The sequence below is a fragment of the Meles meles genome, chromosome 8 (genome assembly GCF_922984935.1).
Source record: "Meles meles chromosome 8, mMelMel3.1 paternal haplotype, whole genome shotgun sequence".
Lineage (NCBI taxonomy): Eukaryota > Metazoa > Chordata > Mammalia > Carnivora > Mustelidae > Meles > Meles meles.
Genome location: NC_060073.1, coordinates 14,928,628 through 14,944,070, shown reverse-complemented (window position 1 = coordinate 14,944,070; position 15,443 = coordinate 14,928,628). Strand labels below are relative to the sequence as shown.

General features: G+C 36.8%; 2 protein-coding genes across 2 annotated transcripts; one reads left to right on the top strand and one right to left on the bottom strand.

The window, feature by feature from the left end:
- Nucleotides 1-7,659: 7,659 nt before the first annotated feature.
- LOC123949458 (olfactory receptor 10AG1-like) lies at nt 7,660-8,625 on the top strand (the record flags this gene model as incomplete). Its single annotated transcript, XM_046016902.1, has 1 exon — nt 7,660-8,625. A coding segment is annotated over one exon (966 nt), but the record flags the coding sequence as incomplete, so codon positions are not given.
- Nucleotides 8,626-14,290: 5,665 nt separating this feature from the next.
- On the bottom strand, nt 14,291-15,256 carry LOC123949681 (olfactory receptor 10AG1-like). Its single transcript, XM_046017250.1, is given in 1 exon segment — nt 14,291-15,256. A coding segment is annotated over 1 exon segment (966 nt).
- Nucleotides 15,257-15,443: the final 187 nt, after the last annotated feature.

Below are 15,443 nucleotides of genomic sequence, written 5' to 3'. Positions count from 1 at the left end.
AGTTCCGTGCTTTGCTTTCTCCTCCTCTGGAATTGCTTTGCTGTCTTAGGAATTGAATCTGCTTTCTCCTTGATAGATGAACTTCATCCTGGCTGGATATTTTGTTGATCTTCTGGGGGAGGGGCCTGTTGTAGTGACTCTCAAGTGTCTTTGCCGGAGGCGGGATTGCACCGCCCTTACCGGCGGCCGGACTAAGTAATCGGCTCGGGTTCGCTTTTGGGAGCTTCTGTTCCCTGAACGCTTTCCGTAGAGTTCTGGAGGACGGGAATGAAAATGGCGACCTCCCAGTCTCCGGCCCGGAGGAGCCGAGAGCCTGGGGCCCCACTCCTCTGTGCGCCCCCTGAGGACAGCACCCAATCACTCCCGTATCCCCAGCCTCTAGCCGCGCTCCGAGCTCACCCAGCCCGCGACCAGTTCAAGGTAACCCCGAGCTGAGAGTTCAGTCCTCGGCTCTGTCTCTGCAGCCGGCTTCTCCGTTCTAATACCTGCAAGCTCTCCGACACTCCGACACCCCCGATCCTTCTGTGACCCTGCGGGGCCTGGGGCCACGCTGGCCCCGCGTGGGCTTCACCCTGGTTTAGCCTCTGGAGCAATATCCCTCAGTGGAACAGACTTTTAAAAGTCCTGATTTTGTGCTCCGTTCCTCCACCGCTTGCCAGGAACCGGCCCCTCCCCCCGTGGTCTATCTTCCCGTCGTTTTAGATTCACTTCTCCGCCAGTCCTACCTTTCAGAAAGTGGTTGATTTTCTGTTTCTAGAGTTGCTGTTCTTCTTCTCTTCGCTCTCCCGTTGGATTTGTAGGTGTTTGCAATGTTTAGATAAGCTATCGAGATGATCTCCTGTTTCCTGATGTAGTCTCAGGCTGCTACTTCTCCGCCATCTTCTGATACAAGTATTCTATCTACAACCCCCAAATGCTTATTCTTTTGCCAGAAAAGAAAAGATGCAAAGTCTTTCGGTGATGTTAACTGTGGTTCTTGATATTTTGATATATTCATAACAAAATGAGGAAAAGAAGAGACTCATAATAATTATAGTTCTTATTTCTGAAAATAATCATGGGTCCTTGTTACTATTTATAACTATCTTCTTTCAATATCCAATCCACACGCCTTTTGCCCTCACAAGGCACCTCACGTGTCATGATTATTTCTTTGTGTGATGATCCAAAGCTTTATCCTGAATGGCCTGGGCTGGAAGTAGTTCCGCTTCAATTTGCTTGTTGCGGTTTTCCACTGAATTTAATAATTTCCTTTGAAGTTAATAAAAGGGTATATCTTCTATATATCTAACAAATATGCATATATACATATATGTAAATGTATACATTATATGTAACATATATAATATAATGTAAACAGTGTGTATACATTATTGTCTAGAGGAAGGAAGACAATATAGTGGTGGTACAGGGGTAGAGATCAGACTGATGGAATTTAAGACAGTTCAAAAATTATCCCACACAAATACAACCCACAGGTTTTTTGGCAGTGATTAAAACCATTCAACTGAAAAATACGTTGTTTCAAAAAATGGTGTTGAAAGATTATACATGCAAAACCAAACACATATGCATGCACACACACAGGAATTGAAACTCTACATAAATGTCAACCCTTATACAGAAATTAACACAAAATTGATATAGTGAGAGATGGAAATGGTGGTGATATTTGTGAAATAAGGTTGTCTGTGTTTTGATTGTTTCAGGGTTAAGTATATATTTCTCTCCACCTTCTATATATTTGAAATTTTACATGATTTAAAAGAAAACAAAAGAATCACACTTGGGATCTTTTGTCCTTAAGAAACATAAATTCTTTGTCTATTTGAACATTTAACTTGCTTCTTTTATAATTCACAATTCCCTGGGGCGCCTAGGTGGCTCAGTGGTTAAGCATTTAGCTCCAGCTCAGGTCCTGATCCTAGGAGGCTCAGGTCCTGATCCCAGGATCCTGGGATAGAGCCCTGCATGGGCTCTGAGCGTGCTTCTGCCTCTCCCACTCCCCCTGCTTGTGTTCCCTCTTTTGCTCTCTCTCTGCCAAATAAATAAATAAAATCTTTTTAAAAAAATAATAATAATTCACAATTCCCTGAAATCCCAGTTGTAATTTTTTTTCACAAATACTTCTGACTTTATAAATTCTTCCACTTATGATCTATCTTTAATTTCTCTACATGAGTACTTTTTATAAATAACAAATCAGGGACAATTATAAAGGTCAGGATAGCACCTGTAAACTGGAAAGATCAAGAGAAAACCTGTGAATCCATGGTCCAATAAAGATATTTATTAAAAACTCCAAAGAATACCTAACTAGTTAAAAACATTTGATTATTTACTAGAGATAGTTTTTTTTTTTAAGATTTTATTTATTTATTTGACAGAGAGAGATCACAAGTACGCAGAGAGGCAGGCAGAGAGAGAGAGAGGGAAGCAGGCTCCCTGCTGACTGGAGAGCCTGATGCGGGACTTGATCCCAGGACCCTGAGATCATGACCTGAGCCAAAGGCAGTGACTTAACCCACTGAGCTACCCTGGCACCCACTAGAGATATTTTTAAAAAAGTAAGAGAGATCAAATTTTTGAAAGAACTGTAGAATAAGACATCTCTTAAAAGAAATCTTATTGCCAGAAATATTTTTGGTTGTTTCCCAAAATGTTTGAATGGAGAATATAATGAGTTAAATCAATTAAATGGTAATTTGGGAGAGGACACATTCCCACAAGGCAAAAAGATATTTTTTAAAGAGCACTATTTGCTTTGAAAGAAAAATATTGGTTAGGTATTTGCAACTCCTAATATTCAAATAGTTGAAAATTTAATTTCAATAGAATTTTAATGTTCTAGAATCACATTTTCACAAGAACAACATTTAAAACAGTCTGTATCAAAGAAAGAAATAATTTCATTTGAGTTCATAAAGGTAAGTATAAACTTTTTCATCAAAGGCCTTATTTGCATTTTAGTTGGTTTTCTGAGCTATTGTATCTTCAGTATCAAAAATCAGAACATCTAAATATTTGTAGACTATTAAGGGAATAATCTAATGAAGTTAAGTTAAAACTGTATTTCACGCCACATCTATACTTTTTCTTTCTTTTTTTCCTTTGAGGGGATCAGAGAGACAAATGCTAAAAGCACTTAAAATGTCCTACTTTGAAAGGTAGCATTATTCATAATGTAACAAAACTGATTTAATAATTGGGGCAGTTTTAAAGAAAATTATTCTAATATAGTAATTCTTAGCAAGAATTCTAATATAGTAATTGATCCTACTTTCCTTGGGGGTTGCTGGGGGCAGGTGGGATTGGGAGAGGGGGAGGGGGCTATGGACATTGGGGAGGGTATGTGCTATCGTGAGTGCTGTGAAGTGTGTAAACCTGGCGATTCACAGACTTGTACCACTGGAGTTAAAAATACATTATATGTTTATTAAAAAAAAAAAAAATTTGGAAGGGGAGGCGAACCATAAGAGACTATGGACTCTGAAAAACACCCTGAGGGTTTTGAAGGGTCAGGGTTGGGAGGTTGGGGGAACAGGTGGTGGGTAATAGGGAGGACACGTTTTGCATGGAGCACTGGGTGTTGTGCAAAAACAATGAATACTGTTACGCTGAAAAAATAAATAAAATGGGAAAAAAAAAGAATTCTAATATAGTAAAACTTAGTTAGGTGGTAGCTGGATATTTTAAAAATAAGGCTGTACCCTGCCATCAATGAAATAAATCATTATTTCTAAAGAAACACCATCTTGAAATCTGAAACTTTAGGTCATTAAAAAATTATTGGTATTTGGGGGGCTCAGTCAGTTAAGCATCTGCGGTTGGCTCAGGTCATGATCCCGGAGTCCTGGGATTGAGTGGGGAGTCTGCTTCTCCGTCTCCCTCTGAATCCCACCCCACTCATGTTCTCTCTCTTTCTCAAATAAATAAATAAAATTTTAAAAAAATATGTTGATATTAGATTTTTTTCTGATTAAAGAAATACTACAGACCAAAACTGCAAAAATAACTGCCAGTCTTTGTCCTTATCCAAGGGGATTTAGAGTTCTGAGATCATTAACTAGATAAAACAGAAATTTCCCTGTGTCCTTGAGAAAAAAAGTCTGATTGCAATGAAATCGCATCTATTAAATGGACAAAAGAATCAAGTCTCTGTTTACCTTTCAGCTTGAAGGACTTTTGAGAAAGACTGAATGCAGTGTTAATTTCAGAGGAGCAACATGACCTTCTTGGTCTCTAGGCATAATGAAGGAACACATACACACAATCAAATAATGTTTGTAATACAATCTCCTCTCCAATTCTAGGTATGGATTTAGTGGATTAAAAACATTGGAAACCATATTTTACTAATCATTAAGATAAATATTAGTTATGAAAATGCTTAGAAGAAACCTCAGGTTGTGACTTTTCCATCCCCTGCTTCCTCTCCCTTCCTTCCCCTCTGCCTTCTTTTCTCCCTTCCTTCCTGTTGCTTGAACTTCATCTGGTTCCTGATTCATTTATTCCTTAAGCGTCATTTGAGAAAATAAAATGTGTACAGCTTTATGGAAGACGTGGGTAAAACCAACTTTGAATTGCAAAACATTATAATTTCACTGGAAAATTTTGGAAATTAGACAAAATCATGAAAGGTATAAAATCAGTCATATATATGTATATTAATTATGAAATCATGCAAGTAAAAACTGCCAAACAGAATCTGAAATCTATAGTGGACTTAGAATAGGGTTTACATTCTGAGACTGCTGGATATCTGCACTGACTCTTTATAACTCAGTTGTCTTCAATTTACTTCAATTTAATTTCATTAAAAAGTTGAAAATTCTCACGCCTGGGTAGCTCAGTGGGTTAAACCCTCTGCCTTCCAGGCAGGTCATGATCTCAGGGCCCTGGGATCAAGCCCTGCAATGAGCTCTCTGCTCAGGAGGGAGCCTGCTTCCTCCCTCTCTCTCTAGCTGCCTCTCTGCCTACTGTGATCTCTGTCTGTCAAATAAATAAATAAAATATTTTAAAAATTTGAAGATTCATTTATAAACCCTGAACTATATCTGATCAATATATAATATCTTTCAATATTTTAGTAAATCTGCTTATGAGTGGCATTATTGGAATACGCTGAAAATTAACAAATTCGTAGAAAAAATGCTACCTATTGTTATATTAAGGAAAGCTTTTATGATATTATAATATTTAGAGAGGGAATTAGAAACTGTGTAGACATGGATGATTTTGATTCCTACATTTCAAAAGTCTTTATTGTATAACTCCATTTTTATAATGTATGTGAAATTAAAAAATATATTCATCATTACTTTTTATTCAGAACTTGCATCAAACCCCATTTGAGCAAATTAGTGACTTCGTAAGTTGTAGATTGTTTCCAATTTATTTTCCAATTATTTGTTAATTCTGCTTTGTTCTCTCTTTTCAAAGTGTTCACTGGTTAGAATACTAGAGAAGACTAAAGACAGGACTAAGGTGTGAGGGGAGAGAGAGATGAATACAGACACAGTATGAGAATAGCATATCCCACACCAAACACTGGTGGAAGTGTATGGTGCTTGCCAGTTCGTAACGGGAGTTCTTATACATTTATGAATCAAACATGTTGAGTGGTTTATGTACGTTAAGTACCCAGGAAGGATATTTTATGGTCTCCTGGTTTTACATGTTGTAATAAAAGTAATTTGGACTTTTACTTGCACACAAGCCTGAATTCAAACCTCAATAATGCCATTTATTTGCTGTGATCTTGGTTGGTTCATAGAACATTTAAAGTTCAAGTTACCTTACAAGTAAAATGGTGATAGAATTACCTCCCAGCACGATTGTGAGGATTGAATAAGACAGTGTCTGTGAATGCACCTACCCCAGCGTTGAATCCCTGCTCCAGGAGTTACCTGCTTACATGCAGTCCCCAGATACTGGAATGCATGCACAGCCTTTGCTCAGTACCACAGGAATGATACCATCATTCCAGAACTTTCCATTATTTGATTACTAGGTGAATTAAACTCTTACAGAATTCAACAAGGTTCTCTTGGTACAATAGAGCTTGGGAAGGAGTTGGATTGTCTAGGAGAACCTGCTAAAGGAACGGGGACCTCTGCATAATTTATAGAATACTTTATGAAATAGGATGGAAATAGGCAAAATGAACATAGGATCAGAGTAGGAAGGGCAACCTTCCGCTTGGACCCTTTTAAAAAGTAAACCCTTTCAGATTTTTCTCCCTTTGACTTCAGTCTTGAATGAAGAACATGACTATTCACTTCAAGAATTAACATTTAAACGCAGTATTTGCAATTTGTTAAATATCTCTTTACCTATTGATAGCCACTTTTGAATGTCTTCTTCCAGTTGAAATAAACTGGCTATACTAACTATTACAAGACAAAAAAAAAAAAAAATCACAGAGATCACCCAGGAAATTACTTTCTTCAGCTCATTTCTTAAAATATAATGATGTGATGTCACAAAAAATATTTGATACAGCTTAAATCCAAATGTGAATATATAGAAATATTTTCAAAGAAATAACATGAGATAGTGAAATAAGTCAATCGGAGAAAGACAACTATCATATGATCTCCCTGATATGAGGACATGGAGAAGCAACATGGGGGGGCAGGGGGATAGGAGAAGAATAAATGAAACAAGATGGGATTGGGAGGGAGACAAACCATAAATGACTCTTAAACTCACAAAACAAACTGGGGGTTGCTGGGGGGAGGTGGGATTGGGAGAGGGGGAGGGGGCTATGGGCATTGGGGAGGGGAGGCGAACCATAAGAGACTATGGACTCTGAAAAACAACCTGAGGGTTTTGAAGGGTCAGGGGTGGGAGGTTGGGGCAACCTGAGGGTTTTGAAGGGTCAGGGATGGGAGGTTGGGGGAACAGGTGGTGGGTAATGGGGAGGGCACGTTTTGCATGGAGCACTGGGTGTTGTGCAAAAAGAATGAATACTGTTGGGGCGCCTGGGTGGCTCAGTGGGTTAAGCCGCTGCCTTCGGCTCAGGTCATGATCTCAGGGTCCTGGGATCAAGTCCCGCATAGGGCTCTCTGCTCAGCAGGGAGCCTGCTTCCCTCTCTCTCTCTCTCTGCCTGCCTCTCTGCCTTGTTGTGATTTCTCTCTGTCAAATAAATAAATAAAATCTTTAAAAAAAAAAAGAATGAATACTGTTACGCTGAAAAAATAAATAAAATGGAAAAAAAAAGAAATAACATGAGAGACAGAAATTGATGGAAAAAGTCATTCTAAGCAAAATTGTCAAATGGCTTGCTATAAATATTACTGTTTTTATTAATGTGATTCCAATTAGACTTCGATTTTCCTATCATCAAAGCTGATAGCAAAATACAGCATTACTCATTATCGATAGCAAGAAAATATACCATTTTTCAGCAGACCTAATCCCGACAAGAATGTTTTCTGGTGCATAATAGTGAAAGAATGAACATTTTTTTTTTTTTAAATCAGGGTTTAACATCAAATGCAAATATTTCCCTAGGACTCATTGCTAAGGAAATGCACATCTTTAAAGTGCAGTGTTCTTATTTGTAGTTGAGCACATTTTTAAAGTGCAGTGCTCTTATTTTGTAGTTGAGCAAGCTACAACTTAGGCAGATAAAGTGACTTCACACATTGAATTTTTTATTTTCACAGATGATACCCAGAGACCAGACAGGAGGAGGAAATTTATCTTCAGTCGTGGAGTTTGTCCTCCTAGGATTTTCTGACCTTCCAAACTTCCAAGGAATTCTATTTGGAATTTTCTTTCTCATCTACACATTCATCTTAACAGGAAATGGTCTTATCATACTAATTACGAGGGTGGACTCTGTTCTCAGGACACCCATGTATTTCTTTCTTGCAAATTTTTCCTCCTTGGAAATCTGTTATGTGTCTGTCACTCTCCCCAGGATTCTGGTGAACCTTTGGACTCAGGATAGAAGCATTTCTATGCTGGGCTGTGCCACTCAAATGTGCTTCTTCCTTATGCTCGGAGCCACTGAATGTTTCCTGCTGGCAGTGATGGCCTATGACCGCTATGTGGCCATTTGTCACCCTCTGCACTACCCTCTAGTCATGAACCACGAGTTGTGCCTCCGGCTGGCTGCTGGTGCCTGGATCGGTGGAATTCCAGTCCAGATAGGACAAACATGTCAGGTGTTCTCCCTGCCTTTTTGTGGTTCTAATCAAATCAATCACTTCTTCTGTGACATCCCTCCATTGATCAAGCTGGCCTGTGGGGACACTTCACTTAATGAGATGTGTGTCTATGTAGTCGCTATATTATTTGCCATGATTCCTTTTCTACTTATACTTGGCTCTTATGTGAAGATCATTTCCACCATCCTGAAGTTTCCCTCAGCCAGGGGCCGGTCTAAAGCCTTCTCCACCTGTTCTTCCCATCTCATTGTGGTGCTTTTGTTCTTTGGGTCGGCTTCCATCACCTACTTAAGGCCCAAGTCCAGTCATTCTGCAGGAACTGACAAACTGCTCTCTCTTTTCTACACCATAGTGACTCCGATGTTTAACCCCATGATATACAGCCTTAGGAACAAGGACGTGATTGCAGCACTGAAAAAATTATTACTCAAGAAAACAGTGTGAGCATCTTACAGATCACTTTTTTGATAAATTTTTCTCATGGTTATTGCAGAAATATCATTTAATGCCTCTCTATTCATGTTTACGATGGCACCGTCATTCAGAATTACTATGTAATCCTTTGCAGTTATGTAATTGAGAGTTCTGGCCTGAACTCACTTGTGACTTCTTCTTTAACAAGACAATTAATCAATTCTCAAATGTTCTATTCTTGAAGACAATTTTTTTCACCGCATATTATAAATTTACCTACCTTAAAGTTTTCAGATAATTTCAGAGAATTGTTTTTAAAAATGTGTGGAAAAAATAGGGCTGGCCTTTCCTATTTGTCAAATATTTACAAATTTCATGCTGGAATTCCCACCTGTATCTATGACCCATTCATTTCTTTGTGATAGGTTTACACTAGATATGTGTTGAGGGAGTGAACACAAGACAAATTATAAATCATATTTTAAATATTTTAAATTGTAAACAGAAATTAAAAACAAAATGAAAATCTTTAATTATATCTATTTTCTCAGTATAAGTTAAGAAAATGTTTCCATGTATCTCCAGAGAAAGTCAAACATCTGACCTGGCCCTATCACTTTGTTTTAAATATTTTTCATGGTTGGGTGAGGGGACAGGGTAACTGTGTGATGGGCATTAAGGAAGATACTTGATGCAAGGAGCACTGGGTGTTGCATGCAACTGATGAATCACTAAACTCTACCTCTGAAACTAGTAATGCACTATATGTTAATTAATTCACCAAAATGAAATAAAATAAAATAAAATAAATTTCATCATTGTGGTTTATACCTATTACTGAAATGCATATTTAATTTCTCAGAATTCTTTGCCATAGCTTACTTGATTTATCAAAGTTGCAGTGAAAACTAAATCTATGACTTTTTTTAAGATTTTATTTATCCAATTAACAGAGAGAAAGAGCACAAGCAGGGGAGAAGCAAAGGGAGAGGAAGAAGCAGAATATCCCCTGAGCAGGGAGCCAAATCTAGGGCTCAATCCCAGGACCCTTAACTAAGTGAGCCCCCCAGGTACCCCAGTCTATGACTTTGTTCACACTTAATTTAAAGAACCCATTTGAAACTGTAAAGGAGAGAAAACAAGAAACAAAGTTTCATACACAATTACTTAATATCACAAATAGTAGTATGTACACATTGAAGATGCTGAACACTGTCTTCCTACAAGTTATATTTAAATTAGTGCAACAGTGACTAATCTTTCCCATTTTATCCTTGTCTCATTTTTATAAAATAAAGCTCTTTTTACTGGAAAGTACAGGTGAAATCAAGAACTAATCAATCATAAATATCTCAAGGGTAAGAAGATTCAGGGTATTTACCAACATTGTACTTAACACCCACTTCTCTGTTTTGAATGTGCAACTCAGAGGATACTCAGTCTTTATTTCTAAACATTCTTGTTAATAATTGACTGTTTCATTTATCTAGCAATTATGCCACTTTATAAGTTTTATTATCCTTGTAGATATTTGTCCCTTCAAATTAGTTCCTTTTTATGAGGACCTGCATTTTAATTGCAACGTTTGATGTAAAAGTTTGAATTTTCATTTCTAGGGACTTGCGTTTTAAACTTCCACAGTTAACATGATGCTCTATGTTGTCTTTGGTTTTCTTTAAGTATGTAAAAGTATAAATACCTTAACCTACCTCATGTATTTTCTTGCATGTATCAATAATTAAATATATTCTCCACTGCAATAATGATGAGGGTGTTGAAGATAATTACAATATTTATGAGAATGCTATTTTGTTCTCTTCTTTGATAAGCACATGTTATGGTATAATGAAAACAACATTAGTTCAGGAATCAAGATTTTTATTTCTAATTTACCCTAAATATGCATCCTCGAGAGATTCAATGGAAATACTGTTTCATATCACTATCCCACTGTATTATTAAGAACACATAGTCATGATCTTGGACCCAAAAAATCTTGTTGAAAATTCAAGAATTTGTGGGCGCCTGGGAGGCTCAGTGGGTTAAAGCCTCTGCCTTCGGCTCAGGTCATGATCCCAGGGTCCTGGGATTGAGCCCCATATTGGGCTCTCTGCTCAGCAGAGAGCTTGCTTCCCTTCCTCTCTCTCTGCCTGCCTCTCTGCCTACTTGTGATCTCTGTCTGACAAATAAATCAATAAAATCTTTTAAAAAAAATGAAAATTCAAGAATTTTGGAGATGGAGGCATTTGACAAAATCTAGTTTTCAATTGAATGAAGGCTGCACATATTTTTTTAATAGAGAGTGAGAGTGCAAGAGGGGAGGGGTCGAAGCAGAAAAGAGAGAGAATTTTTTTTTCTTTTTAAAGATTTTATTTATTACTAGAGTGCATGCATGAGAGAGAGTGAGTGAGAGAGAGTGAGGAAGCATGAGTTGGGAGGGGAAGCAGAGGGAGAAGGAGAAGCAGACTCCCCACTGAGCTAGGAGCCAGATGTAGGGCTCCATCCCAGAAACCTGATGTGATGACCTGAGCCAAGGGCAGACGCTTAACCAACTGAGCCACCCAGACACCCAAGAGAGAAAATCTTAAGCAGACTCCAAGTTCAGCACCAAGCCTGATCCAGGGCTTGATCTCAGGACCGGAGATCATGAACTGAGCTGAAATCAAGCATCTGACACTCTACCCACTGAAACACCCAGGTGCCCCTGCACTTTTTTTTTTTTTTAAAGGCTGTCCATTTAAACATGGAAATTATTTTAACTGCCACAAAGTTAATATAAATCCTTCTATAATAGCCTTCAAATTTCCCTGCCTTTTTAAACCTCTGGGCAGAATCTATTTTGCTTTGGCTTCTCAAGTTATACACCAGAAAATATTTGTGTTCCTGGGCTTTCAGTTTCCAGACATGGAATATCACTTAGCTTTCTATCAACTCTCCATATCACACTATTTTTTTCTATGCCATGTCTCTTCTTGCTTCTAGTCAATTGATTTTCAGAGTATAAGCCTCTAGAAATGTTTTCTAATTAATTAACTACTTTCATTTTTTCTAGTGAATTTTTCCCATTGTCATCTATTATCTTCCTCATCATAGTGAAAGAAAGCAGTCTGTCAAATTAGCCACCTGATTTTACTTGTGTTTCTAAATGTGACCCCACTTGAAAAACAAAAGAGCAAAGATTTCCTGAGGTCTCTTTTCTTTTTATTTGGATTTAGGATATGAAACAGTTTCCTAATGTTTACATATTCTTTCAGTACAGAAACCAAATGTATGGAGAAGACTATTGATTAATTAATGGACTCTCTGTTTTACCAAATATTTTGATTACCATAGAATAATGACCCTCAAAGAATCATCACACATATATACACACACACACATACGAATACACACAGGCATGAGTAGTTGTGTAAATAAATGTCTGTGTTATAAAGCAGAAAAGTCAACTTCTTAGAATTGTGAATGAATTGTTCTAGGAATAGCACAATTTCAAAATAAATATAAGTTTACTTTGACAAGAAAGATATTTGTAATTTACAAAGCACATCTATTTGCTGCACATTATCATATTTTAAAACTAGTGGGACAAATAAATTTTCAGCATATAATTATCACTGTAAGTGGTTCCTGCTTTCTTGTTTTTTCAGATTTTTATTTAAATTTCAGTTAGTTAATATATAGTGTATACTTTGTAGGTTGACTAGCTAAGTGATAAAATAATTGTTGATACTGTTCACAGATTTTGGGAGGAAGGTATGGAACTTATCTAGGTATGGAACATTAAGTAGCAAAAAATAATCACAGTGCTCCAAGAACGTAACTTTTATTTGCCCTTCAATAAAAATGTTAGATCAGTTGACACCTATTAGAGTTATTTTTAAATGTTTTGCTCCTTGGTATATCTTCTATATCTGCTTTTATTTTTTTTTCCTATATGAGGCAGGAGGGATAATGAAAATGAAGAGAATTTTTTATAACTGCCTCACTCCACTCCACATATAATAGCTTCAGGAAAGATACAATTTCTGCTTGGAAATTTTCCTGGCATTTTTTATTGTTCATGTTATGTTTCTATTTTATTAATTTGTTCCTATAGCCAATCATTTACATCAAACTTCTTACAGTTCTGATATGTTCGTATCAAGTGACTAGAACTGACTTTTTCACTTATGGACTAAAACTTTAAAAGCAAGTGTGATCTTCAGCACATTCTTTTTTAATTGGAAGCCGTGGTGACAGGTCATGGTTCCTTAGAGATCTGTTGCCCGCATACACAAGGATTCCTTAAATAGGCATAAATACTGACAATTAATAAGGTTAATTACATCAAGACAAATAGAGAAACAATAAAGACAACAAATCATAATAATGATTTTCCTGATACACAATGAATACATATTTATGAATACATATTCATATTTCATGATTACATGAATAACACATGCTTATTGCAATAAACTATAAATATCAGTAAAACAAAGGTGAAAATAATAGAATATTTTACCCTAATATACCTATAATTTACATTGATGATCATATTTTTGTTGATCACTTCCAGTATGCGTGTATATTGTATGCAAGTTAGGTGTGTAATATCTGTGTTTTTAGAGCAGATATATTTTTTTAAAGATTTTACTTATGTATGTATTTGAGAGAGAGAGCACGAGCAAGTAAGGGAAGAGGCAGAGAAGAGAAAATCTTAAACAGATTCCAAACCTAGTGCTGAGGCTTATGCAGGGCTCGATCCTACCACTGGGAGATCACAACTCAAGTGGAAACATAATCCAGTGTTCAAGCAATTGAGCCACCCAGATGCCCCTGTAGTAGATATATTTTGTAAAACTTTATTCCTTTTCACTAATTTTCCCATCACACTATCATCTCTAGAAAAGTATATTAAAAATACATTCCCGAGAGGGGGAGGGGGGTTATGGACATTGGGGAGGGTATGTGCTATGGTGAGTGCTGTGAAATGTGTAAACCTGGCGATTCACAGACCTGTACCCCTGGGGATAAAAATACATTATATGTTTATAAAAAAAAATAAGAAATAAATAAAAAATTAAAAAAATACATTCCCAATAACTTTCTCCCCTCTTTTAATTACAAATATTTTAATAATAAATTCACTTTTATCAAATCATCAAACTGTATTACATAGACATGTTTAATCTGGTAGTAGCATAAATTGTGCTTAATATTGATTGGTATTAGTGCACTAAAATAGTTTATAAAACTATGTTTCCAGTGAAAGGTGCTTTTTTCTTTAATTATTTCTTGTAGAGTCATTGCTAGATATACATATTTATTTATTTTAGTGTTCATTGTCAAGACAATTCTTAAAGTGGTTCTTGCAACTCTATGGAAATGAATGATGTGGTTTCCCATAAGTGAAATGACAAAGTCTATGTTATAACTAAGTTCATTACATCGAATCTTGTCAAAAGTTTTTACTGACAGAGGAAAATAAAACACAAGAAAACTATGAAATTACCAATGGAATGACTTGTTATTTGATAAAATGTGCACAAATGTATGATTTGAAACATTCTAACATTACAAGTAAATTTTAATTTGGAAAAAAGGTACCATTGTATAGACAGATATTAGAAATTAATATAAATATCTTTTGAAATTTCAACACCAATACATAAGGAATCAATTCCTGCAAGTATCACATTTTTGATGAAGTGAATTATTTACATAGCAATCTTCTCAATGCCTTTATGACTTCCTTGTTCCTGAGACTGTATATGAGGGGATTAAACATGGGAGTCAAAATAGTGTAGAAGAGAGAAAGCACTTTGTCAGTTCCTGCTGAGTGACTGGTTTGGGGTCTTAAATAGGTAATAATGGCTGATCCAAAGAACAACACCACAACCATAAGATGAGATGAACAGGTGGAGAAGGCTTTGGCCTGACCTGTGGCTGATGGCAATTTAAGGATTGTGGAGATGATTTTGCCATAGGAAATAAGTATCAACAGAAAGGGAGCTGTGACAATCAACACAGCAACTATGTAGACCATCATTTCATTCACAAATGTGTCCCCACAAGCAAGCTTGAGTATTGGGGGGATGTCACAGAAGAAGTGGTCAATTAAATTAGAGCCACAAAAGGGCAGAGAAAAAATCTGGGATGTCTGCCCTATCTGGACTGGAATTCCGCTGACCCAAGAGCCAGCCACCAGCTGGATGCAAAATTTGTGATTCATGACTAGAGGGTAGTGCAGAGGGTTACAAATGGCCACGTAGCGGTCATAGGCCATCACTGTCAGAAGAAGGCACTCTGTGGCTCCCAACACAAGAACACAACACATCTGTGTAGCACAAGCAACTAAAGAAATTGTTCTTTTCTGGGTCCAAAGGTTCATAAGCATTCTGGGGAGAGTAACAGAAACATAGCAGATTTCCAAAAAGGAAAAATTGCCAAGGAAAAAGTACATAGGGGTCTGGAGAGCTGGATCCAATTTTGTTATTAGAAATATGATGCCATTACTCATCACAATAACAATATAGATGACTAGGAAAATTCCAAATAGAAGCCACTGGAGATGGGGAACATCAGCAAAATCCAAGAGAACAAACTCTATCAATTCAGTCAGATTTTCTTCTGGTGGTTTTCCTTGGTGTTTCATCTGTGGAAAGGGTTAGTAAAGCATTTCTTTTATTTTACTTTAATGCCTCAGTACGTATTCTCTAAATTGTATTAGAGTATCTACATTGGATTTCATAATCACTGTAATTGTTTCTAATTTAATAATGTTACTAGTTGTTTATTTCTCCCTTTCTCAGTTTGGATCCTGTGGATTATCACTGTACACACTCCATTGAAATTTCCTATAAGAT